Consider the following 25,548-nt stretch of genomic DNA (forward strand, 5'->3'; position numbering starts at 1 on the left):
TGTGTTTCATTTTGAAGTTTTAAAGCTTCGTGCAACTGGTTTTACCCCTTCAATTTGAAAAGTTGTTTTAGAAATTGAAATAATTGTTGCTACATATTTCTTAGATATTTTCAAATGGTAAACACCTGCTTTATTTGTAGACAATACATTGAGATCAATGCTAAGGATGAGGAGGTTGATTTTTTTAACCTTATAATGTTTGTCTGATCTCTGGGCTCTAGAGGGTGTGGAAAAGGAAAGTGGTATAAATTTAATGACACAGTTATAGAAGAATTTGACCTAAATGACGAGACCCTGGAGTATGAATGCTTTGGAGGAGAATATAGACCAAAAGTTTATGATCAAAGTAAGTATTTACAAATGGATATTTTCCATTAGTTTTTTTATTTATAGTTTTCTATAAAAATTAATAGTATTCTTTATATAAAAACACAACAGATTTTGTTATTTTTATTGTACTACTATTCTAGCAATAGAACCATGAGCAAGCTCTTTAATAACCAAAGTGAAAATGTTCAAGCTGTTTATAAAAATTTTTTTAAATAATTTGTTACAACAACCTTGAGGGATAGGTAGGGGAGCTGGGAGTAAGTTAAAAGGATGAAATGAGCATCAAAGAGAAACTAATGAATACTGAAATTGAACCTTAAAAATAGTTCTGGAAGTAGTTATCCATTAAAATTTTCAGATTTCCTTTTCACTTATGTAGAGGTGTGACTAATTAGAGAAGACATTTCTAGCACCTGTGTTTTTAAAACCATATTTATTATGCAGTGTGGCAAAGCAGTCTTTCCCTCCACAATCCCCACTCCCAGGAAAAAAGAGTATGAGGAGAAGTACAGCCCAATCAGAACTTGCTATTTGATAAAAAGCTATTTGGTGGAGACCTTAGCATTTCAGAAACCTAATTTTGAAATCTTCTAGTGGTATTTCTAAATTTTTAGCTGTATTGGATTCACTGTATTAGATTTTGATACCATGCCATTATAGTTAAGCATCTTATGGTGGTAACCTTTAAGAGTTGGATATAGTATTGTCAGAATTTACCTGGATTTGGCCGATCTTGGCAGAAATGGTTAAGTGAGGCCAGTTATCCCATCTTGTGCCACAGAACATATTTTTAAATGTCACTTGCTATTTGCTTACATTTAGACCTCCCTAGGATACTTACCTTCTTTCTCTTACTCCATTACCATACTGCTCCCTTATTCCTTGTCGCCACCTATGTCACTTCCAAGTGAGAGATCCAGCTAGGCCCACAACTGAAGTATCCTGACTTCCATGCTAAGCAGTACTCTAAAGACACTCACATTTTACTTATACTTTGCATTTTACAAAGTTAGGGAGTAGTTAACTACTTGCTGGAATAATGGGCCCTTTGTTTTAGATTGTCAAGACAAGAAAAACTTTTATTTACAGATGTGTTTCTTAATGTCTTGTTATAAAGCAAACCCATACACTGATGTGCGCCGAAGATACTGGAATGCCTATATGCTTTTCTACCAAAGGGTGTCTGATCAGAACTCCCCAGTATTACCAAAGAAAAGTCGAGTCAGCGTTGTACGGCAGGAAGCTGAGGATCTCTCTCTGTAAGTGTCTCTTCCATGTAATTTGCTGTGTGATTTCTGTGGTGATGATGTGGTCTGTGACAATATACTATTTGAGATTTTAAAGATAATTAGCTAAGCTGGAGAGAAATTCTAAAAAGAATTCCAAAAAGAAAATAAATCCCTTATTGCTTCCTGGTTATTTTCTTGGCAAGAAGTTGTTACATATTTAGAAACATGCAGGTAAGTTATTTCATTCTAGAATTGAAGTGTTTTGTTTTTTGTTTTTTTGAGACGGTGTGGTCTCACTCTGTCACCCAGGCTGGAGTGCAGTGGCATGATCATAGCTCACTGCAGCCTCGGCCTCCCAGGCTGAAGCGATCCTTCCGTGGAAGCTCAGCCTCTTGAATAGTTGGGACCACAGGCGAGGGGCACCAGGCCCAGATATTTGGTTTGTCTGTTTTTTGTAAAGATAAGGTCTCCCAATGTTGCCCAGGCTGGTCTGGAACTCCTGGGCTCAAGCAATACTCCCATCTAGACCTCCCAAAGTGCTGGGATTATAGGCATAAGTCACCATACCTGGACTTTTTTTTTTTTTTTTAATGTTAGCAGCATTTGTTGAATACACTTTTTGTCCAAAGCATAATGCTATGCCAACACTGTCAGAATGTTGTTGTTTTTTAAAGGTCCTATTGTCAGTGAATTTGCCTTTTAATATATTGGGTCAGGAAAGTGTTTACTTTTTCATGTGAGAAATATGACTATATGTGTTTTATTAAATTTGAAAACTTGGTTCAATACTTCGTTCTTACAAGACTTTGAGTGTGTGGCTCTAAGGTAAGTTTATTTCACTGCTTTTTTAATGGCTGGGAAAGATACCTCACAATAATATGTAGGAAGAATTCATTTTGTGCTTACTAAATGTTAAATCTCATATGCCGCTTAAGTAAAAATTTGTGTTAAATTTGCCCTGCACTATTTTATCTTCTATAATGTCAATCAGTTCTCCCAACTAATTAGAAAGCATTGCATTTTTAATTTCTTAATTGATACATTATGATTGTATATATTCATGTGGTACAGTTTTATGTTTCGATACATGTATAATAATCAAATAGTCTAATACCCTGTTTATGTGAATTTGGCAAGTCTTAGTAACTACTGAAAAAATAGCCACTTTATACTAGACAAAGTTTTCTGATTCTATCTCTTAGGTCAGCTCCATCTTCACCAGAAATTTCACCTCAGTCATCCCCTCGGCCCCATAGGCCGAACAATGACCGGCTGTCTATTCTTACCAAGCTGGTTAAAAAAGGCGAGAAGAAAGGACTGTTTGTGGAGAAAATGCCTGCTCGAATATACCAGGTAAGAACCATATAAAAAATTCTAAGGGGGAATATCCACGTGGACATCAAAATGTATCTAGTAGGTCCAGAAGTACTCCTGCTGGATTAGTCGTACCACTGGTGCTACATCGTCTTACACACTTGTCTCATGAACCTTTTATGCCATGCCACAGAGGGGGCCATAGAGCTAGAGCCATGGAGTGCTAAGAACACAAGTATGAATACACACTCAGGATTGGCAGGCACAATCACTGACCTGCTCTGTGAGTGTGAAATGTCACAAATAAACAGAGCTGTGGGGAGTGGGCAGTAAAGAAATCGTGTTGCTGAAATAAACTTATTTTGTCTGGAGAGAAAAACAAGTTAAGTTTCATAACCTTTGAGTGGGACTAATAAAACAGTCATTGGCCATTATTTATTGAACACCTACTGTGTGCTACGTGCTTTAAGCACATCTTTAATTTGTAAAAGATTATTGTGCAGTATCAGGTTTTATTCTCATTTTTTGGATGGAAAAACAGGTTCAGAAAAGAAGAAGTATGTGCCAGTGTCACAGGGCAAGGATCTAAATTCAGAACTGTCTTCTCAGTCCAGACTTTATACACTAATTAATCAAAAGCTCAGTAGCTAGAACAAGAGAATTTGAGAAAAATATTGAGTCTTACATTAAGAAAGAAAGAGAATTAAGCCATCTGACACAAAGGAAGCATGGAGTTGGTTGTGCTTGGGAGAGCTCTGTTTATCCCCTTCTACCTAAAATACCAAGTTAGAATTCATTTGTCCTTCACATGGCGGTTTACCTGAATTTCCCAAAAGGGTATGGTTTAATGAATAATAGTTCTTATAACATCTTATATGTCAAAGGAAGGTTTTCTGTCTCCTCTTTTAAAAGTTCAAAACTTGAGAAAGGGGAATTATAAATTATAATTCACTTTTTATAAGTGCTTTTTACCTATATTTTTACATATCATTAGAAATGTCCTTCACATATTGAATGTTTTTCCATTTCATAAAAATAATTATTAATCTTCTTTTGTAGATGGTGAGAGATGAGAACCTCAAGTTTATGAAGAATAGAGATGTGTACAGTAGTGATTATTTCAGTTTTGTTTTGTCTTTAGCTTCGTTGAATGCTGTAAGTAACTAATTGGATTGTTAGAAATAAGAAAGGGTTACAATTAAATATGTTTTAGCTAAAGCATTCAGTGATTCATCCTCAGTCTCAGTAGTTAGCATTCAGGTTAGATGCAAAAAGTTTTCCCGTAAATGTAGCCCGTATTGGGTAATATTAAAATGCAGGCAGCATTCTGAATGTATAATATAGGTGGTGGGGAGGTGTGACTTCCCACATACTGGCTTTCTAAAGTGCCCTTGTTTAGATTTATAAAAGAATCTTAGAATAGCTATAACTGTGAGCTCATGTCAATGGATATTGGTCTTTGTGGAGATTCCTAATTTGTAATAAAATATCACAAGACTAAAGATTAACTTTCAACTACTTTTCCTTGAGTACCATGATTATAATTTGCCAATAAGGGAAAACAACATTCTTAGTCTCTTGATGACTTAACATCCTGCGGTCTAACAACTGTTTTGAGAGGATTTCATAAAAGAAATGAAGACAATGTCTTTTCTTAACCTTTTTTAAAATTTAAATGGAACATTTTTTTATAATGAACTGGCAAGATTCTTCTTATTAGTATTTAACTTTATCATGTGTGTATATCATATTCATATATTGTGTGTGTATCATAATTTAGTTCGTAACAATGTGTAATAATCTATAAAACTTCTGTGAAAAATATCCTCTTTCATGTTTCCCTCTCTTAGACTAAATTAAAGCATCCATATTATCCTTGCATGGCAAAGGTGAGCTTACAGCTTGCTATTCAATTCCTTTTTCAAACTTATCTACGGACAAAGAAGAAACTCAGGTGAGAAGTGATATGTTTTGATAATCTGTTGTGACAGAGGGCACTGGTGAATTCAATTGAAGTTGAATTTATAATTAAAGTATTGTGAAAGCAGCTACCTAATTTTATTCAGAGGACTAAGACATGGTCTCTAGCTTTAAGAAACTTCTAACCTAATGGAAAGAATAGATCAAACAAAAGAGAAATACCTAAAAAGAGAATTTATACCAAGGTATAAATTCTGTACGTCTTCGGATTGGGCAAAATCATATCCAGATAAGGAGATTAGAGTAGGCTTTAAGACACTGATGTTCTCAGAGGGTTTTGAAAGGCAAAGCAGAGAAACACAGAGGGCTCATTTTAGGCAGAAAGGAAAGCCTGAGTAACAGACAAGACTTGGCCTAGGGAACCATGAGTGACTAATTGTGTTTTAGTAGGATGTGTGAGAGACTCCTGGAGCTGAGGCTGAATGTTGGGTTTAGAACTCACCGAGTGCCCTTAGTACCAGAGCAGGCAGTTTGGGCTGTGTTCAGTGGGAGATCGTGAAAGGTTTTTGAACAGGGAAGTATGTCCAGAGTAATGCCTTAGAACAACAGTCTCCAATATTTTTAGCAACAGGGAGTGGTTTCATGGAAGACAATTTTTCCACAAAAGGGAGGGTTGGGGGGACAATTAGATTCTCATAGGGAATGCACAGCCTAGATCCCTCATGTGTGCAGTTCACAATAGGGTTCATGCTCCTATGAGAATCTAATGCTGCCACTGATCTGACAGGAAGTGGAGCTCAGGCTATAATGCTCACTGGCATACCACTTACCTCCTGCTGTGCGGCCCTGTTCCTAACGGGTCCCAGGCCGGTACTGGTCCATGGCCCAGGGGTTGGGGACCTCTGCCTTAGAAACTTTACAGACATTGACTGTGTCTTATTCATCATTGGTTTTATGGTTTTTTTTGGTTTTTGAGGCAGAGTCTCACTCTGTTGCCCAGACTGGAGTGCAGTGGTACAGTCTTGGCTCACTGCAACCTCTGTGTCCCGGGTTCAAGCGATTCTTCTACCTCAGTCTCCCAAGTAGGTGGACTACGGGCGTGCGCCACCACACCCGGCTAATTTTTGTATTTTTAGTAGAGACGGGGTTTCGCCATGTTGAGCAAACTGCTCTTGAACTCCCAGCCTCAGGTGATTCGCCTTCCTTGGCCTCCCAAAGTGCAGAGATCACAGGCGTGAGCCACTGTGCCTGGCCTCGTCATCGGTTTTTATCTTCAGCACCTGGTAAGGTGCCTGCGCATTATAGGTTCTGGATAAGTCATTGTTCTGTGAATAAATGAGTGAAGAATGAAGAGTATTGAGCAGTGGTTTGTAGAATATACCTAGAGTAAGGGGAGACCCAGGGTGAGGAGACCAGTTAGAGTTAAAAGACCACTTAAGTTCCCAGTCTTTTCCCTCTCACTAGCAAAGTGAGCTTCTCCAAGTATGGAGAGGTTTTTGGACAGATTTTGCAGTCAAGAAACTCTTCAGAAAAAATATATAGTGACAACTTCATTTTTATGTATAATAATCAAAGATATATTAAGTGATCTCAGTCTTTATTATTTGAAAAAGAAAAAATAATGTATTCCTTTATTTTAATGTCTGGCATAGGATTAACTAAGGACACTTGGTCACTTTTGTTTGTGAAATTTGCTCATGCTCTTTACACATTGCCCACTATTTCCATTTTGTTTATATGGCCATTTTACACAATGATCATTTTGGGACATTGGGGGATGTAAGGGAGGTGTTATGAGGGCTTGGGTAGAATAGTCATTATACCTTTTTTCTGCCTGAATATTTTTTTTTATTCCATAAGGTAGGATATTAATGATTTTAGCAATAAAGCATAAAAATGTCAATGTAAGCTATTCTGAAAGTGGACATTTTGTGAGTGTAAATTAATGAAAAAAATGCTATAGTTCAGGCCTTTTGTCTAATTCGAGTTGTTTGATGAAGATGCAGAAGGAAGGTAAAGTCTAAGACTTAAGCTTCTTTACACTTTTTTGTTTGTGGGGAAAGATGAGCCACACCACAAGGAGCCAAGGAATGCAAAGCACTGGCTTCCAGAGTACACTGAGCCATGGTAGCGGGCAGTCATTAAGTATCTCTTATCCCTCCACCCTACCCACGATAGACAGACAGAGAGACATTCATAGATAGAAAGGATAAGAACTAACAAGAGTGCACTGCATGGGGTCATTGGCTGGGCTCATGCTCCTAACATTGCTGTATCTGCTTTTTTTTAAAGGGTTGATACTGAAGAATGGATTGCTACCATTGAAGCATTGCTTTCAAAAAGTTTTGATGCTTGTCAGTGGTTAGTTGAATATTTTATTAGTTCTGAAGGACGAGAATTGATAAAGTAAGTGTTGGAGTCTTTTAATTAAAAGAAATTTTGTGTCTCTTCCAGTGATTTAGAGCTGAAGTTTCTTATAACCCTTTTTATTTCAACTTGAAATTATTGTTCTGCTTAAAGTCTATTTTAAACTCTCTTCACTGAAACAGTGAGGAAATTATTCAGGTCACTCCAAAATCATCTCAGGCAAGTATTCAGTGACCACAAGAAGAGCCTGTGAGGCAGATCGCCTGCCAGGTACTCATAGGCACGTGGATCTTAAACCCCTGCTGTGGCTCAAAGGGGGTCAGAGACGCAAGTCTCTTCCCTCAGGGACTCGGAATCTGGTGGAAAGAGAGAAACAATCCCAGATTACCACACATTTCACAATATTGTCTAACTGTGTTTGGATTCTGACTAAAAAATTATTTTTCAAAAATCTACCGGTAGGCCAGGCGCAGTGGCTCGCGCCTGTAATCCCTGCACTTTGGGAGGCCACGGCGGGCAGACCATGAGGTCAAGAGATCGAGACCATCCTGGCCAACACGGTGAAACCCCGTCTCTACTAAAAATACAAAAAATTAGCTGGGCGTGGTTGTGGGCACCTATAGCTACTTGGGAGGCTGAGGCAGGAGAATTGCTTGAACCCGGGAGGCAGAGGTTGCAGTGAGCTGAGATCGCGTCACTGCACTCCAGCCTGGCAACAGAGCGAGACTCCACTCAAAAAAAAAAAACTCCTGGTAGTATATTACCTATGATAGTACATCTACCTATGTACCTGAAATTTAAAAAATAAAAATTTGCTTTTCTGGCAGAAATTCAGAATGCTCCAATCACTATGAATGTTTACACTTTACTTCTGATCATCCTCACCAAGTCAACTTCTCCTGTCCTTGGAAGTTCAACATTTATGTGGGGTTCCAGCAAGCACTGCCGTGGTCTCTGGTGTCCTGTCTTCTCTATTCCCCAGTGGGCTCCTCCTTCACTCTGCCTCAGCTGTGCCCACTCCTTGCCGCTCGACTTCACTGAGAAAGTACAGATTAGCAAATGAGCATTTCCTACCCCAACCACAGATGCCACACGCCTGCCAGAGTCTGTTCCAGCTTGCCCGTTCCTCTCTTTATTGTGGAGGAAGTATCCTCTCTCCTTTCAAAATGAATCTCTCTACATGTGCACACCTTCTCAAGGAAGTTGACCCTTTAATTATCTCACTCTTAATTCCTGCATCTTTACTTTCTAGAATTTTCTATCACTTCTGTCACTTCTGCCAGCATACAAATATGCTCTGTTTTCTCTCAAAACAAACACACAACAGGGAATTCAGAAACGCAAGTCTCTTCCCACAAGGCGATCACAGTCTGCTGGTAAGTTAGAGATCTTTTCAGAACTGCTGATCCCTGATCCTCTTCCTCTCTAGGTCTGAGCTCCAAACATTTATTTGCCTACTTGATATCTGCACTTTTCCCTCTAATCTATTTCATTCAGCAACAGACCTGTTCTTTTTCAAACAAATTAGATCACATTACCTCTCTGGTTAAAAATTCTTCAGCGGAATCCTGTTGCTCTCAGAATAAAATCCAAAATTTTCACCATTACCCACAAGGCCTTGCTTGATCTGGTTTTTGTCCTTCCAGGCTTTCCTTGACTCACTCCCTGCTTGTCAGGCTTTAGCCATACTGGCTTATTGGTTCCTTGAACCTGCCAAGCTTATTTTCCTGCCTCAAGGTCCTTGGACCTGTTATTCCTTATCTGGAACACTGTCCTCCCCTTTTTGCATAGTAAGTGGCTTCTCCTTCAGACATCAGCGTGAATAGCATTTGCTCTGAGAGGCTGTTCCCAGTCACCCAGTCTAACGGATGTTGCCTGCTAGTCTGCTCCCTTTTTTCTGCCCGTCTCCTCTACTACAACTTCAGCTTCTTGAGGGCAGAAGCCAGGTTCAGTTCATTCCCTACTGGACAAAAAGAGGCTGGCAAATAGCAAGCACTCAAATACTTATTCATGCATGCATGCATATATCCATATAATTCATAAAAAGAATCAGTAAGCATTTCTTTGAAGTGCTGTGTGCTGTACGCCTGTCCCTTTAGAGTTTGCATTAGAGATAACCATTTTTCTAGTTTGATTCCAAAATATCTTTCCAACAGGACTCCTGAGCATTGTGCAAGCATTAGAATGTTATAGAAAGATCATCCATTTGGAAGGAACATGGCAAATATGCAAATATTTTATTCATTCCCTTATGTCCAAGCAGACTTGCTTTTAAATATCTCCGGAGAAACTGTAATGTCCTTTGGGTAGTATGTTTGGTTTCTTGGTATTCCTAATGCTCAAGAATCCCAGTGAATTACTTCTACATTCTTCCTGATGGAGTTTATTATAGTTTGTTTCTTTCTTTATAAAGACCAATCACTCATCACTATCAATTGCTATGATTTCGTGTTTGAAGAATTAATGATCTTTTTTTCTAATTATTTCTTTATAATTTTTAAGATAGGTTGTCATTTTTGCAACTAAAAAATAAGTATATATACTATACTCATATTTTAGTAACTTTAAACATGAAGAGATATTGTCTTTTAGATCAGCCCCTTGGTGTAGTCTTCTAAGGCAATTCTTTAAACATAATTATAATTGTAAAAAAATTAATTCATAGTAAATATTGCTTACAGATTGATCTAAAGAATTCAAACTACTAACATGAAGGATACTTTACATTTTTAAAGAGCCTTTTATTGTGGAAATGTTTAAACACACACAGAAGTAGGCAGAATGAGCCCTCTCCTGTACCCAGGCCCCAGGCAAGTTGTTGACATTTGCCTGTCTTGCCTTAGCTATCTCAGCTCTCACACAGGATACCCACATGCAAGCTTTTTTTTCTCTCTGAAGTATTTTAAATTGCAGACATTATATCATTTCACAATAAATTTTCAGCATGTATCTGAAGGTAAAGTTCATCTCTAACAGTAAAGTTAAAAACAATGTAAGTACTTTACTGTTATCACACCAACAAAATTAATATAATTCCTTCATATCACCTTATATCTAGTCCATGTTCAGATTTCCTCCAAAGGTCTCAGAAGTGTCATTTTACCATTGAGTTGGCACAAATCAGGATCCAGTGAGGTCCACACATGGCCTTTGCTTTCTGTATCTCTTAAGGCTCTTCTGACCATCAGTCATTCCTTTGTCCCCCTGCCCCTTGTATGCTGTGCCATTTGTTTGAGGAGTAGACTGTTTGCTCTGTAGAGCTTCCCATATTCTGGATCTGTTTGCATCCTCTAGGTATTCCCTGCAAGAGAATTGCAGCTGAGTCTGATTGTACCTCTAGAGCTGAACATTATGGGAGTACTTGTTATCTTTTAAACTTTCTTATAGTTGCCACTTAGAGTCTTAGTGAATTTTGAACAGAGCCTTGGCTGGTATGTGGCATTACAGTTAGCAGGAATAAGCAGAAGTGAAGTGACCTTGGAAAGCTCCACTTGGCCCATAAGCGCTAACACTGTCAGGAGACTCTACTTTTGTTTCTTGGCTATTAGATGGGACCTGTCATGGGAAGGTTGAGGTTGTGGAAATGTATCTTGCTTTTTCACACCACCTTTCTCTTTCTTTCAGGATTTTCTTACTGGAGTGCAATGTGAGAGAAGTACGAGTTGCTGTGGCCACCATTCTGGAGAAAACCCTAGACAGTGCCTTGTTTTATCAGGATAAGGTCGGTCTCATTTTTAAAACGTTATTTATACACTGTGTTTTTACCAAATGTTTTAAATTGCAGGTAATAAGAAAGAGCCTAGGATTGGAGTCTGGTAATTTTGCCACATAAATACACCTTCTGTGAACTGATTTTTGGTACATGCCAGGGAGAAGGCATTCTGTCCCTTCCTCCTCACATCCCAAACACCAGGGTAGGCCAGGAATTCAGGCCTGCTTTGGTCTGCGTTGGGATTTTCTCTCTAGAAACACTCCCTTTTCAGAGTCCTTTCTCAAGAATTTGTATTAGATCTCTCTGAACTGAGACTAATCTGTGTCTAGAGACTCATGTAGGCCAGCAGACATTTTGAGCCACCTCTGGCTTTGTCTTTTTCCTCATAAGCTATTTTCCTGATCTAAACCTGCAGCTGGCAACCAAACCAAATAGTGCTATTCATCCAGGGGCGTTAAGTCCTTACAGGTACAGCAGTTACTTCCCAAGATTGCTGTTTCAAACAGCTGACACTACATGGAAAACTTTGAAAAATGTTATTTTCACAACAAATTGGCTTCTTTATAAACATTAGCTGGAGGCGTTGTGCCTCAATGAACTAAATACAGATTCTAGGAATTACTGCTTCAAATGCAGATGTTGGCTTTGCTGTGCAACTTTGAGCAAGTCCTTTAAGGAGGATGTTGATCCAGATACAGTGCCTGCCACCCAAGCACTTAGTTCCATGAACAAGGCAGTCAAATATGCCCTTTAGGAAGGTCCTCAAAGACTGTATCTCAATTCCGGGGATCATTAGGAAGTTGAGGTTTACTGTAAGGCAGTGGTTTTGATCAGCTTAAATAGCAGAACCATTTTTTAAACAAAATCCTACCTGGATGCAAAGTATAGAATACAAGCCACAGGAGCTGCTGAGGACAGTTCAAATGCCATTTCTCCATTCCCTGTGGAAGTTTCTAAGATGCGTCAAGAATCCTTAACATAAGGACCATATCACTCTCCTCCTTCCTCCCATGTACCAACCCAAACAAAGGATAAAGGCAGAGTTAGTGCAGCCTCCCTAGAGATGGGGTCAGGCCGTAGCATATTACCCACCAGCCTCTAAAGGCAGGACAGCAGGTGGCAGAAAGAGAAGGGAATGGCGGCCATACACTTGGAAGCCATTTGCTCAGTGAATTCTATCTGATGCCCAGCTGATGGATTTTCATGTCTATTTGCCCCCCTCCCCCCGTAAATGGAAATGGTGCCTCTTGCCACCCACTTTATCTTGTAAAGTACTTTGAAAATGAAGTGCTATGTAAATGCTAAATTTTACTGTATTTATAATGGGTGTGACAGGATGGATGGGAATATTGCAGAAGTATGAATACCATCTTCAGAGGAAACGAACTAATGAGAGTAGTAAGCCTGGTCTTAAATCTAGATCACAGATGAATTTCTAGGGACTTGTCCAAAAACAGTTGGGGTGGGAGGGAAAGAAGAAGCAATGTCATAACCAAAATGGTTTCTAAACAAATAAAATGTTTTTCAAAGCTTTCCATGAGGCGTCAGCGGGCTCTCAAGTAAGTTCACGGCTGAGTCGATATCACCGTTGTCATTCTGTCAGGCTGTTGCTATCCATTTGCTCCATCGGCTTGGTTTCCAGCCCCTATGCCTGTGTCTGTGTTTTTTATTCTTTGCATCTGTGATTATGTGAAGAAGTAACGTAGTGGAGGGAGGGATTCAGAAATGTCTTCCCTAAACACCCCACCTTTTTTTAAGAGACAGAGAGATACTGGCTCTGGAGAAAATGTGACTCAGCGGTAGAATCATGCCCTTGACTCTGAAATCTAGGAACTGAAACTAAGCTTTTCTTTTAATTATTGCTATGGTGCCAATCTTTCTCTAGAAGGTAAAATGGATAATTCTGTTTTTGCTCTTCAAAGCATAAGTCCATCTGAATCTGAGACTGGATTGTATCAGACTTTCCTTTTGTTCTTATGGTGGTTTACCTCAAATTAATCCTGTTATAAATGTCTGTCTTACGTTCTTTTTCTTCATGTAATTTTATCTTTCCTCTAACCAGTTAAAAAGCCTTCATCAGTTACTGGAGGTACTACTTGCTCTGTTGGACAAAGACGTCCCAGAAAATTGTAAAAACTGTGCTCAGTACTTTTTCCTGTTCAACACTTTTGTACAAAAGGTAAATAATTTTTTTCCTAATATCTTTTCTTAATACAGAAGATTTATACTCTAAAAAATTTTTAGAGTGGTTAGTAAAGTTCTATATGGTATGTTTTTTATGATGTTTCTTCCTAAAAATCTTGTGAATTATATTACTTGTAAGAATTCTGATGAGGTGGGTTGATAGCAGTAGAAGTCTGCATTAAAACTAGGGGTTAATTGTTTAGTAGTTATTGTGAAGCAATGTGAGGCTCAGGAGTTTTTTTAATTAGATTTTAACAAGTACTTTCTATATGGAAATAATATTCTTAAAAAATATATTGACTCCTTAAAACTTTCCATTTAGCTCTGTGTTTAAAACCAATTTTTGTCTGGATAGAAATATAATTTGTTATTCTCAATATCTTGTGACAGCAAGGAATTAGGGCTGGAGATCTTCTTCTGAGGCATTCAGCTCTGCGGCACATGATCAGCTTCCTCCTAGGGGCCAGTCGGCAAAACAATCAGGTAAGGACTACTTTGATATCCCTAGTGGAATAGCTATGGTTTTCATAGCCACTGTGTTTCTTTTTGTAGGTGATAAATGTTTTTAATTTCATAAAAGTCTAAGTACTAGTACCATAGAGACTTGAAAATTCTTTGGAGTTAAATTATCTTTACAACTTCTTCATACAATTTAGTCTAATAACCCATGGAAATTACTAACTAGTGACAAAGTCATAAGAGGGAAAGGTGGATTCTGACTGGGGAGGGGGGTTCAAAAACCTTTAAGGAATAGGTGGTATTGGGGTCTTCTACTTCCTCTCTGGGGCTGTGAACAAGGCTGTCTTGGTGGTGGTTCTTTTAAGTCAGATGCTGAAAACACAGCCAGAATCCAAATGCAAAGTTGTGCTGTTATAAACTGAATGATAGTGCAGATATAATACTCTTGTTCAAATGAAAAGGAAGTTGTTTGGGTTTTTTTGTTTGTTGTCTGTTTGAGACAAGGTCTCACTCTGTCACCAGGTTTGCTGTCACCCAGATTGGAGCACAGTGGTGTAATCAGGGGTCACTGCAGCCTAGACCTTCTGGGTCTCAGTGATCCTCCCTCCTCAGCCCCCTGGTAGCTGGGACTATAGACACATGCCACCGTGCCTGGCTAACTTTGTATTTTGTATAGAAACAGGATTTCACCATGTTGCCCAAACTGGTCTCAAACTCCTGGGCTCAAGTGATCTGCCCACCTTGGCTTACCGAGGTTGTTTTGTTAGAATAGTGTTGAATATGTCCAAAACCAACTCTCCTGTTTGAAATTGCTTTATTGCAGTGTTTCTCCCATCCATCGTATTTCTTTTATTTGATAGATTCAAAATACATGAAATGCTAACATGCAGTGGTAATAAGTACTATTTATGGAGTGTTTATTATGTACTTGATATGACTGGTCACTTTATGGTGGTATACTTTTGATACTCACAGTTCATCAAAATTAAGCAGCTTCATCCCCATTCTCAGGCAAGGAGTAAAGCTCAGAGATGTTAAGTAAGTTGTCCAGGGTCACAAAGCTAATGCATTGGTAGAGCAGGGATTCAGACTCAGCTCTGCTGGTGTCAAAGCCAGAGTCTTTTCCCCTGTGTGTAAACACATTACACAGGCATTTTTCCTTTCCTGCTAAGGGAGACAGATTTTCGACTTAGGCTTCCTCTCAGCTTTCTCTTTAGTGTTAAAAAAAAAAACAAGTACTGACAGCATCACGTGCTCTGTGTGTGGATACTATGTTGAAATTTACAATATCCCTTTTCCACTTCAAGCTCTTCCATATCCAAGGCCCCATTGTCACTAGCAATTGGTCTAAATTCACTATAATTCAGCTGCATATATAATTAATACTATTTTGCATTCGTGGAGCACATTTCTACTTTTGAAAACATTTTCACTTTTAATATTTCATTTAGTCCTCAAAATCACAAAGTAGGCAGAATAGGGAGGTGGCAGGTAGCCTTACCTCTGCCGGTACATGAAGAACTCAAGATACTGTTGTGGTGAAGAACTCACTCACATTATGCGGCACAGTGAGTGGTAGAGGCAGGGCCAGACCTGCAGATCTCCAGCCTCAGAGTTTTTCCCATTATACTGAGGCACGTTGTAAGCACTCAGTACCTACAGAATCCATAAAGGGACTGGTTTTAGAATATGAGTTAATATAACCCTTTGAGCTGGCTTAAAACCTGTGATTTTTTTGTACCTTGACCTCTTCTGTCAAGCACTGAGAAATAATTAAAGCCCAGAATATTATGAACCAGCAAACCCTGTCCCTTCCTCTTCATATTATTTCTGACGACAACACTAACAGCCACTTTATCTTCCCTGATGACAGATACGTCGATGGAGTTCAGCACAAGCACGAGAATTTGGGAATCTTCACAATACAGTGGCGTTACTTGTTTTGCATTCAGATGTCTCATCCCAAAGGAATGTTGGTAAGCTTAACATATCTTAGAATGAAGAGATACTGAATTTGTCTAGCTTGGGGAGTAATTATATTAGCAAGTAAATGAATGTCTCTTGTTTCTCATTCGGCTACTTGCTAGTTGAGGTGCACTTAAAATTTTTGTTTTAATTCATGTTAAACTTTATAATATTTTACTAGTTTGCCATAAGAGAAAGTGAGTCATCATTCATTTGGGAGAGGTGAGAGAGTATATAAGTATTTTTTTTAAAACAACTCTTTAGGATTAAAAGCTAATTCAGAGCTCATTTATCACCTTAATTTGAACCACTACTGTGTGGAAAATAGCCATGGTGTGGGCTGGAGTCTCCTAGTTTTGTGAACCTGACCGTTCTGATCTTCAATGCAAAATGAAAATACTCAAAACATAATTCCCCAGGTATAGTGAGATAATGAGATAAAGTACTTTGTAAAAACAAAGGGGATGCAGATATAAATTACATCATTGAAATATATTTGAATGTAAGATATAGTTGGTAGCATTTTCCATTTTCTCTCCCAGAACTAATAACACAGTCATCATCCAATACAGCAAAACCACAAATTGTCCTATATGATTATCCAGTGTCCTAACCTATGTGTGTACTGTTTTTATACTCTTCCTGGGTCTTGTCATGATAGTGACAACAACCATAGTAATAATACAACAAACCAGTTTTTCAGTGTTTTCTGTGTGCTGTGCTTTAAATTTATTGTGTTTAAAGCACGCAGTGCTTTAAACTTACTGTGTTTGATCCCTGTAACAAACCTATGAGGAGTATTCATCCTGTCTATGGATGCAAAAACTAAGGCACAGAAAGGTTTAGTAACCTCCACAAGGTCATACATCTAGTTAGTGGCATAGAAGCCAAGGCATGAATGCAAACTCAGACCCAGAAGCTACTAGGAAGATCTAATGGCAGGAAACTAAATAAAAACACAGAGCATCCTTCTGATAGAGAAATGCTTATTGACTCTCTAAAGGGACATTGGAGGAACACTCAGATGGTTGTGTTATAAGGCAGAGTCTGCTTACTAAACTCCGACTCATCTAAAAAGACAAAGCTATGTAATTTTGTGAGTTCAGACAATTTTGTAACGAAAATTAAAGTATGCATTCTGGTTTTTCTAGCAAATGAAATAATTCCTTCCATATGGGTTGATTCTGCTTAGCATAAGTGGTGTTAGCCATTATTTGAGAACAGTTGTTTGAGGAACAGAAGTGTCTTCTCCACTGTATCTTCAGTGGCAGCTTTCGACAGTATTTCATAAGCTATTTATATTTTTACCTCTTTGAAAGATTATCGAGTGGGAATCACTAGGTATCCACCCTAGACTGTGAGGGATCCGCTGTGTGAGTACTCAGTGTGTTTGTGAGTACTCAGTGTGTGTGCGAGTACTCAGTGTGTGTGTGCGAGTACTCTGTGTGTGCGAGTACTGTGTGTGAGTGCTCAGTGTGCATGAGTACTCAGTGTGTGTGAGTACTGTGTGTGCAAGTACTCTGAGAGTACTCAGTGTGTCTGCGAGTCTTGAAGGAGGCACATTTTCTTATGGATGTGTATTTTGTGGAGTAACACCAGGTGAGACAGGTTCTGTTTTGTTTCTTTGGTCTCCTAAAGCTCCTGGCATATTTAAGCAACGACCACCCATTAGCATTGCTCCCTCAAGCCCTCTGCTGCCCCTCCATGAGGAGGTAGAAGCCTTGTTGTTCATGTCTGAAGGGAAACCTTACCTGTTAGAGGTATGTACTTGTTATTCTAAAGCCATTTTTTTCCCTCCTGTTTGAGGAAAATTGCTTTTTGTTACGAGTTATGTTTGGCATGAAGAGTATTGTTAAGAGAAGAAATGGTTCTTTCAAATTAAGTTTTCTTATATGTCAAAAAGAAATAATTAGTGGAAGAGAATATTATTAGTCTTCTGTTCAGCCAAGGTCCAGACCTCCAGGTCCAGCCCAGCCAGCTACCCATCAGGGCCCCAGAGGGAGGTAAATGGCACTTCATCCATCAAAATCATTTCGTTAATTGTAGAGGGTTTCATCCCCAATCTCTTTTGTGTGTTCCTGGTCCTGGAATACTACAACTCTGAACCACGTGTGTTGTTAAACCTCAGGAGTGTGGGTGGGCTGCTCTCAGCTCTCCATCGTGCTGCCTGTGTGGCTCATCCTCAATCCAACCCTCCCCTTCCAGCAGAGCCGCCCCCAGCTGTGGACTCCATCTTCCAGTCCTTCTTCCCTACCTGATTTACAGATATGTGAATCTATGAACAATATAATTCTGGTTGTTTTTTTTAAATTAACAGTGTTGTGCTATTTAATACGTATCTTTTTTTTTTTTTTTTGCTTAATATTTTTTGGATCTGTTGGTGATTATTTTAATTGTGGGAGCTTTTGCCTTTGAAAAACTGATGGAAACGACTCCTGAAAAAGTGCACATTTGCACAAAATTGTGTAAAATTTCAGACAGGCTTAGACACCCTGAAGTCTATCTATAGACTTCTAACAGTTAAGAAACCCTGTTTTCAGGCAGTGTTAATTATCTTAAAATCTGGGTAGATTTCAGTTAAAGGCAGCAATAACAGATGGAGTGTTAACTGTGACATGAGAATAGCTGACTGTGTTATGTCTTCCCACCAGGTAATGTTTGCTTTGCGGGAGCTGACAGGCTCACTCTTGGCACTCATTGAGATGGTAGTGTACTGCTGTTTCTGTAATGAGCATTTTTCCTTCACAATGCTGCATTTCATTAAGGTAAGACCTCAGTTAAACGAGTGATAGCCAGATAGCCTTTAAGTGAGACTCTAGGAGAGCATCTGTTTGCTCCAAGGCAGTATGCTTGTTCTCATAGCCTAAGTTGTTTTTCCTAATCATTCTAGTATAGGCTCATTTTTATTCATTTTTAATCTTTAATTTTTAATTACATGGATTAATTACTACACTCTCTTTGGGAAAAATTTAAGCATAGAAATGAGGCCAAAAGAAAAAATATAGGCCAGGAAAATAATAAATAAATAAATAAGAAATGAGATCAGAGTCTACTGTGGTCATCACCAGTCATCCTTGCTCACGCTACCCCAGGGACCAACACTGTTACATTGATATTTCCTTCCAGGCCTCTTTATATGAATTTCCACTATGTATATATTAGTTTCTGCCCACAGAATTTCTGCATGCCTTCTTTTATGCACCAGTATTTATAGTGGTGATACATGTAGTGTTAACAAGAAGCAGGTGATTAGTGGATTATGTCTTTAGGCTCTTATTACAATATGTTTTGCCCTCAGCCTTTTCTCTACAGACCTATATCAGAGGAGATTAAGTTCCTCTCTTTGCTATTTACTAATTATATGACCTTGGGCAGTTTCTTCCTCTATGACTGACTTCACAGGTTGTGAGGATTCAGTGAGGTGGTATAATATGTGAAGTGCTCACTTAGTATTGTACCTGGCCTCTTGGAAGTGTGGTATTTTAACACAATGTCCTTTCCCACTTTTATACATATAAATTTTATTAAAATGGCTGAAGGAGTGTGTTTTATGAATTTTGCCTTCTTCACTTAGTATATCTTGGCACATTTTTCTATTTTATAAGCTGACTTTTTATGTACTTTGTTCATAGCATCCTTAACTCAGAGTATTCCCATTTGTATTCTTGTAGCTCTACCAGCATCTTCTGGAAAACAAACTAGGATATGGACATATATAAAATCGGATCTGTTTAGTGACTTGAAATCTCCCCTACCCTTTCTTCTCTTTTCTCCTTCCTAATTTCATAGTAAAGTATCAGAGTGTTGCAGCTGGAAGAACCTTAGAGGTTGTTTATTTCAGTTCCCAGACTTAGCATTTGAGAAACTAAGGCCTAGAAAGCGGTATTGACTTGTCCAAGGTCGGCCAGAAGGTGATAGAGCTAGAACGTGGATCCAGCATTGTTAATTGCCATTCCAATATGCTTTCCACTGAAATTTTTATGCTTTTAAAAAATATTTCAGAACCAACTAGAAACGGCTCCACCTCATGAGTTAAAGAATACGTTCCAACTACTTCATGAAATATTGGTAAGTCATAACTGTTCTGACTCACTTTTATTTAGGAATGTATTAGTCAACAAGTGTTTATAAATAAAAAATTATATGTCTTTTTATTGTTTCTCCATTCATTTGGTCTGCATTTGTTGAGACCAAATCTTCATGTCAGTCATGTGTCTAATGCATTTGGTTTAGAGGCGAGCAGTAATAAAACTACCTCCTAGGAGCTCACAGTTGAGTGAGGGAGCAAGACAAGTACACAAACAACTGTAGTGCAGGGGACTGAAGGGGAGTGATAGTGATGGTTAACCCCTGCCAGGGCCTGCAGTGGAGAAGGCATCGTGTTAGCGCAAATGATATTAGGTTTAAACTTCACAGTCACCCTCAGAGGTACATTTCTGGCTTTATAGTTTATCAAATCTTAGACACTATTGACTGTATGTACGTACTATGAAAAATATTTTTAAGAGCCATGAAACTGAAATGTAATCCATTGTAGGATTCTTTCCACTCTCAGAAGTGTGAAGAGCAGGGGGAAAAAAAATCCTCTGGCAGTTGTATTGAAGGATGGAGTAAAGAAGGATGCAAGATTGGGAACTAGAAGACCATATAGGAGTCTGGGAATATTCTGAGTGTGAAATAATAAGGCCTGTGGTGGGGCAAGGGACAGACAGATCAAGAGGTATTGTGGAAAGAGAATCATTGGAATTTGGTGACTGGTTATGTTAATAAGTGTGGTTCAGAGGTTCCTTAGAGAGTGAGAGCCTGGGTTCCCTTTGGATTCTTGATACTTCATAGAGGCCTTGGCACAGAATAATCATTTAATAAAGAGTTTTAAGTAAGAAAAGACATCATAGATGCCATTTGTTAAAAGCTTATTTTTCAAATTCTTTACTTCCTTTTGGTCCTAGTGCTTTTACAAACTTTGGCAGATTATTGCTCCTTAGGGATAGGACTGTGTATTGTTCATCTATCAACAACAAACCCATATAGTTTTTATACCATGCACAGTTCAGTACTAAGATAGGAAATGAATAGAGCTTTAAGTATAACTTAATAGTTTTTTCTCTTAGTTATAAGATATATTTGAGATATGTGGCAGCCGTGTAATATTTGTTTGTATTGGGTTTTTTGTTTTGTTTTTCAAGACAGAGTCTCCCTCTGTTGCCCAGGCTGGAGCCACAGTCGTAGCTCACTGTAGCCTCAAACTCCTGGGCACAAGTGATCCTTTTGCCTCAGCCTCCTGAATAGCTGGGACTACAGGCACATGTCACTGTGCCCAACTAATTTCTTTTTTTATTTTTTAGAGATGGGATCTTGCTTTGTTGCCCAGGCTAGTTCAGAACTCCTGGCCTCAAGTGATCCTCCTGCCTTGGCCTCGCAAAGTGCTGAGATCACAGGCATGAGCCACCATGCCCGTCCTGTATTGGTTTTGTTGTTGTTGTTGTTGTTGTTGTTGTTGTTGTTGTTGTTGTTGTCAAACACTAAATTAATCTCTTGGGTAGAATTATAAAGAAAGCACCCGTGGCTATGACAAGTTCCTTCTTTTATTTACTAATTTTTGTTTCTTCCTTTCCCAGGTTATTGAAGATCCCATACAAGTAGAGCGAGTCAAATTTGTGTTTGAGACAGAAAATGGATTACTAGGCAAGTATGCCTGGTCTTATGCACAAATGTCTATAGTAAATATGTGGATAATCTATTGTTCTGGCCAGTTCTGCCTCCTGCTACTCTCAGTGGGATCTACAGTGACTGATACAGTAGAAGTCTGGTCAGGGCCACTGGGCTCCCTCATTCTGGTCAGAAAAATTAAAACCCAGGGATCTTCTCACCCTACACATTTCTCCTCTTTTAGTCAGGAAGGTGTAGCTTGGGATTCTTTTACCAGATTAGGCAAGATTCAGGGGTGCTGTGAATTTTTTTCAACAAGCTAACGGCCACTCCCTGATGCAAGAAATTTTTTATTCCACTCTGTAGCCACTGGGGAGAGAAAAACCAAAACCTGAGATGCAGGATGTTGTCAGGCTCATGAAATGTGAATGTCTTTTTACCTATAGTAAGCATAACCATATTTTCACAGTCTACTCTTAAGTTGTTTGGGCGGGGCTTTCTTTTTCAGAAGGCTAAATTGGCTTTCCTGAGCTATTTATTAGAAAAAGTTTAGTTAAGAATAATTTTAGCCAGCTTCCACCATTTACCTGTATTTCCACTTAATCTGAATCATTTTAGATTTTGCTATGTATTAAGAGATTTAGGGCCTTTTTCTGTTGTAGAAAGAAGATTTAAGCTAAAAAGTTTTGTAGCTTCAGCTTTTCAGGCCACCCTTTGGAACGCTGTACTCTAGTCAGAGCCACACACAGGCCGTCTGGAACTTAAAAACTATAAACTCCTCAAGAGCAGGACCAAGTATTATTTTTTATTTTTATTTATTTATTTATTTATTTATTTTTGAGACAGGGTCTCACTTTGTCTTCCAGTCTAGAGTGCGGTGGCTGATCTCAGCTCACTGCAACCTCTGCCCCACAAGCTCAAGTGATCCTCCCACCTCAGCCTCCCAAGTAGGTGGGATTATGGGCACACGCCACTAGCCCAGCTAATTTTTGTATTTTTTTGTAGAGACAGACTTTCATCATGTTGCTCAGGCTGGTGTCAAACTCCTGACCTCAAGTGATCCACCCGCCTCTGCCTCCCAAAGTGCAGGGATTACAGGCATGAGCCACCATGCCCGGCCTATTTATGTTTAAATCCCTAAAACATAGAGCAGGTGATAATTGCTGAACTGACCCTAGCATCATAAAATTTCATTTATCAAAGTAAAAGTATTAGAACTACTCTCAGTAATACGATATGTGGAAAAGTCTCTAGGTGAATAATCAGGCAGTAAAAAGTTTTGTTCCTGTTCAGTTCTCCTAAAAGTCAAACTTGCAGCACCATGTATGTTTTTTTTGTTGTGTTTTTTTTTTTTTTAAACATACTTAAAGTAGTGTTTCCACCCATTAGAATTTAGGGATTCTGTTGAGTCAGGCACCACCATGCTTTTAGTTAAGTTGTTCCTTATCTGTTTATTAAAATAGTTTGTCGATTTTTAGAACAAGAGAGCTTGTTGTTACTTGGAGCCATTTTCAGTTGAGTCTTTTATTGTTAAAATGTCCTTTTCTCTTCCTTCAGCTTTGATGCACCACAGTAATCATGTGGACAGTAGTCGCTGCTACCAGTGTGTCAAATTTCTTGTCACTCTTGCTCAAAAGTAAGTATTGAATTAAAATGCAGGGAGGAAATGGTGTTTTAATTACAAGTCACATATGAGCAGAAGGGGAACATGTACCCGGTTTTGATACCTGGAGAATCTGACTCAGTCAGGGCCTGCTTGCTTGGAAGGTACAGAAACCTATTTGCATGATCTCAAAAAAATATGAGGGGAAGTATTAAAAGAGTGACAGATCTTTATAGAATCCCAGAAAAGCTCACCCATCAGGCCTTATGTCAGAAAGGCAGGAATCAGGGCAGATATGGAGGCTTTAAGAGCAAGAGTTCATGAGCTTTCACTCAAGGTCTCTCATTAATGTAACCCAGCTACCAGCTCTTCAGGCTCTAGGTCCCTAACCTCAGAATAGCCTTTCAAATCATGTCACCTGTAGCTCCTGAGCACTTGTGAACCCAGGCACTATGTCAAGAACCTTGCCTGTATTATCTTATTTCATCTTTGTAACAACTTCATGAGGTTAGTACAGTTGTGAGTCATATATCATGGGTAGTTTAAGTGACATGCCTAGAGTCATAGAGTGAAAACTTGAACACAGGCTGATTGACTGCAAAATGAAGGTTCTTTTTTTTTTTAATTGTGGTGAAATGTACGTAACATAAAATTTACTATTTGAACCATTTTTAAGTGTATATAGTTCAGTGACTTTAAGTACATTCACATTGATGTGCAACCATCACCACCATCCATCTCCAGAACTCTTTTCATCTTCTGAAACTGAAACTCTGGACCTATTGAAGACTGACTCCCTATTCCACCCTTCCCCCAGCCCCTGGCGGAAGCAATTGTAATTTCTGTCTCCATGAATTTGACTACTCTAGGAACCCCGTTTAAGTAGAATCACAAATATAAAGACAACTGAATTTTAATGAAACTAGCATTTACGTTTCAAAATGAAGCACTAGGAACAAGCAAAGAAAGAATTTGGCTAATAAAAATCTCCTCGGTCATCAGGTGTCCTGCAGCTAAGGAGTACTTCAAGGAGAATTCCCACCACTGGAGCTGGGCTGTGCAGTGGCTACAGAAGAAGGTAACTGAACATTGAATTTTTCTAGCTGTAACATAGGAATCAATAATAGCACATCTTGTCAGGAAAAATCTCTGGAACTGAATATGGAGACTGACCTTAAAGTGTTTTCAGATTTCAAACATTTCTTTGGTACAGTTTATATCTTGTGTGCATTAAATTTGTCCTAATACATATGTCTTAACTTCATAGGGGAAAAGGTAGGGATGATGATATAAGAAGCAATACTTGACTGAGGTCTTGAATCGCTTTATGTGATGGAAGGTCTGGGTAGACTTGTACCCTACTTGGGATGCTTTTAAGACTCAATATCTAATGGTAGAAACTGTGAACTCATGGGGGCTTATTTGTCACCTCTGATGGCATTTTTGACCTTTCATCTCAGATGTCAGAACATTACTGGACACCACAGAGTAATGTCTCTAATGAAACATCAACTGGAAAAACCTTTCAGCGAACCATTTCAGCTCAGGTGAGAGTTGTCTCTTGTTTTTGCGTGGTCTAAATCACTTATGGAGGATTCTCAGTGTGTTTCTCAGAAACTGCAACCTCTGAGAAGAGAGATATGAGTTGAAGATGAGAACAAGCAGAAGAAACAATTGGATTTCTATGAAAACAGATTGGTGTACACTTACACAAATTTGTGCAGATTATTTGTCTAGAAGGAAAGTCATACAGGTTGGGCAGTCTGGTCACAAAAAGGGACAGGGGTTGAGGGGGTTCTGGTGACTGTGATGAAGGCCTCACTCTCAGGCCTCCGGTCCCACCAAAGGTCAGATGAAAGGTAGTCTTCCCTAGTGGTTGCTGCTGCCACTGAATGGGCCCTAACTTTGTCGTCTTGTGTTTGAATCTTCTGCAGGACACGTTAGCGTATGCCACAGCTTTGTTGAATGAAAAAGAGCAATCAGGAAGCAGCAATGGGTCGGAGAGTAGTCCTGCCAATGAGAACGGAGACAGGCATCTACAGCAGGTATAACGGTCAGCATGTCCTTGTGTGCAAACGGCAGCCTTGCTCTTAAGCTTTCCAAAAAGAATTTCCACAGTTGAGGGAAAACAAGATGCTTCCTCTGGAATGTGAGTCCAAAGAGATACCAGCGCTGCCCTCTAGTGATCTCAGCTCAGCATATGCACTAACCGTGTGTTTACGGGGCTGAGTAGTGTGCTGCAGTGTGAAGTGAATGGAAGGCCTCGAGGTGTCTGTGGCTGGCCACCCTGATCAGCCTGCAGGTAGTCCTGATGAAGCCAGGCCACAGGTGGATTCGTTCCAGCTTGTTCACTTTATTCTGCCTTGCCAGGTTACTGAAAGTCCCTCGTTTGCTCTCACCAGCCTTCCTGGAAATGTGGACTCTTGAAAGAAAAGCTCCCGTACTCTTGAAGTATACCTGCTTGCCAGGGCAGTCCAAGAAAATTTTGACATGTATTTTTAACAAAAGAAAAAAAAACAGCTTTAATACCAGTCATGATAGTAGAAAAAGAAAATAAATATGTATTGAACACCCACTGTGTGCAAACACTGAACTAAGTGTCAATTAATCATTATGTCTTTCCAATAGTCTGTAACTTTCCTTAACAGCAGTCTCCTCTGTGGTCCCTTCACAGTACTTGGTACAGAATAGGCCCCATTAAATGAATGTTACTGATGTAGTAGGTGTCATTTTTTTTTAAGTGTTATCTTTCGGATCCTCATAAGCACTATGTGAGGCAGCTGTCACCCTGATTTTACAGAAAGGTAACTGCAGCC

The 25,548-nt window shown here is 39.1% G+C and overlaps 1 protein-coding gene and 1 long non-coding RNA gene across 3 annotated transcripts in view; one reads left to right on the forward strand and one right to left on the reverse strand.

The window, feature by feature from the left end:
* The window catches only part of USP24 (ubiquitin specific peptidase 24), a 148,372-nt gene that overhangs the window by 118,188 nt on the left and 4,636 nt on the right, over window positions 1-25,548 (forward strand). For both annotated transcript variants that reach the window (XM_004025861.5, XM_055359172.2), the window contains exons 50-67: window positions 222-346; window positions 1,448-1,589; window positions 2,762-2,912; window positions 3,933-4,028; window positions 4,724-4,827; window positions 7,086-7,199; window positions 10,785-10,881; window positions 12,935-13,051; window positions 13,447-13,539; window positions 15,389-15,491; window positions 17,119-17,240; window positions 18,132-18,245; window positions 19,483-19,548; window positions 21,099-21,165; window positions 22,687-22,765; window positions 23,735-23,810; window positions 24,193-24,279; window positions 24,667-24,777. In XM_004025861.5, the coding sequence (XP_004025910.2) occupies window positions 222-346; window positions 1,448-1,589; window positions 2,762-2,912; window positions 3,933-4,028; window positions 4,724-4,827; window positions 7,086-7,199; window positions 10,785-10,881; window positions 12,935-13,051; window positions 13,447-13,539; window positions 15,389-15,491; window positions 17,119-17,240; window positions 18,132-18,245; window positions 19,483-19,548; window positions 21,099-21,165; window positions 22,687-22,765; window positions 23,735-23,810; window positions 24,193-24,279; window positions 24,667-24,777 (1,864 nt within the window). The remainder of the gene's footprint in view (window positions 1-221; window positions 347-1,447; window positions 1,590-2,761; window positions 2,913-3,932; window positions 4,029-4,723; window positions 4,828-7,085; window positions 7,200-10,784; window positions 10,882-12,934; window positions 13,052-13,446; window positions 13,540-15,388; window positions 15,492-17,118; window positions 17,241-18,131; window positions 18,246-19,482; window positions 19,549-21,098; window positions 21,166-22,686; window positions 22,766-23,734; window positions 23,811-24,192; window positions 24,280-24,666; window positions 24,778-25,548) is intronic.
* On the reverse strand, window positions 4,824-8,875 carry LOC134757190 (uncharacterized). Its single transcript, XR_010130888.1, has 3 exons — window positions 8,699-8,875; window positions 8,046-8,197; window positions 4,824-6,118 (listed from the first exon to the last, which is right to left on the reverse strand). It is a non-coding gene; the product is annotated as an uncharacterized lncRNA (long non-coding RNA).

The sequence above is a fragment of the Gorilla gorilla genome, chromosome 1 (genome assembly GCF_029281585.2).
Source record: "Gorilla gorilla gorilla isolate KB3781 chromosome 1, NHGRI_mGorGor1-v2.1_pri, whole genome shotgun sequence".
In the NCBI taxonomy this organism is placed as follows: domain Eukaryota; kingdom Metazoa; phylum Chordata; class Mammalia; order Primates; family Hominidae; genus Gorilla; species Gorilla gorilla.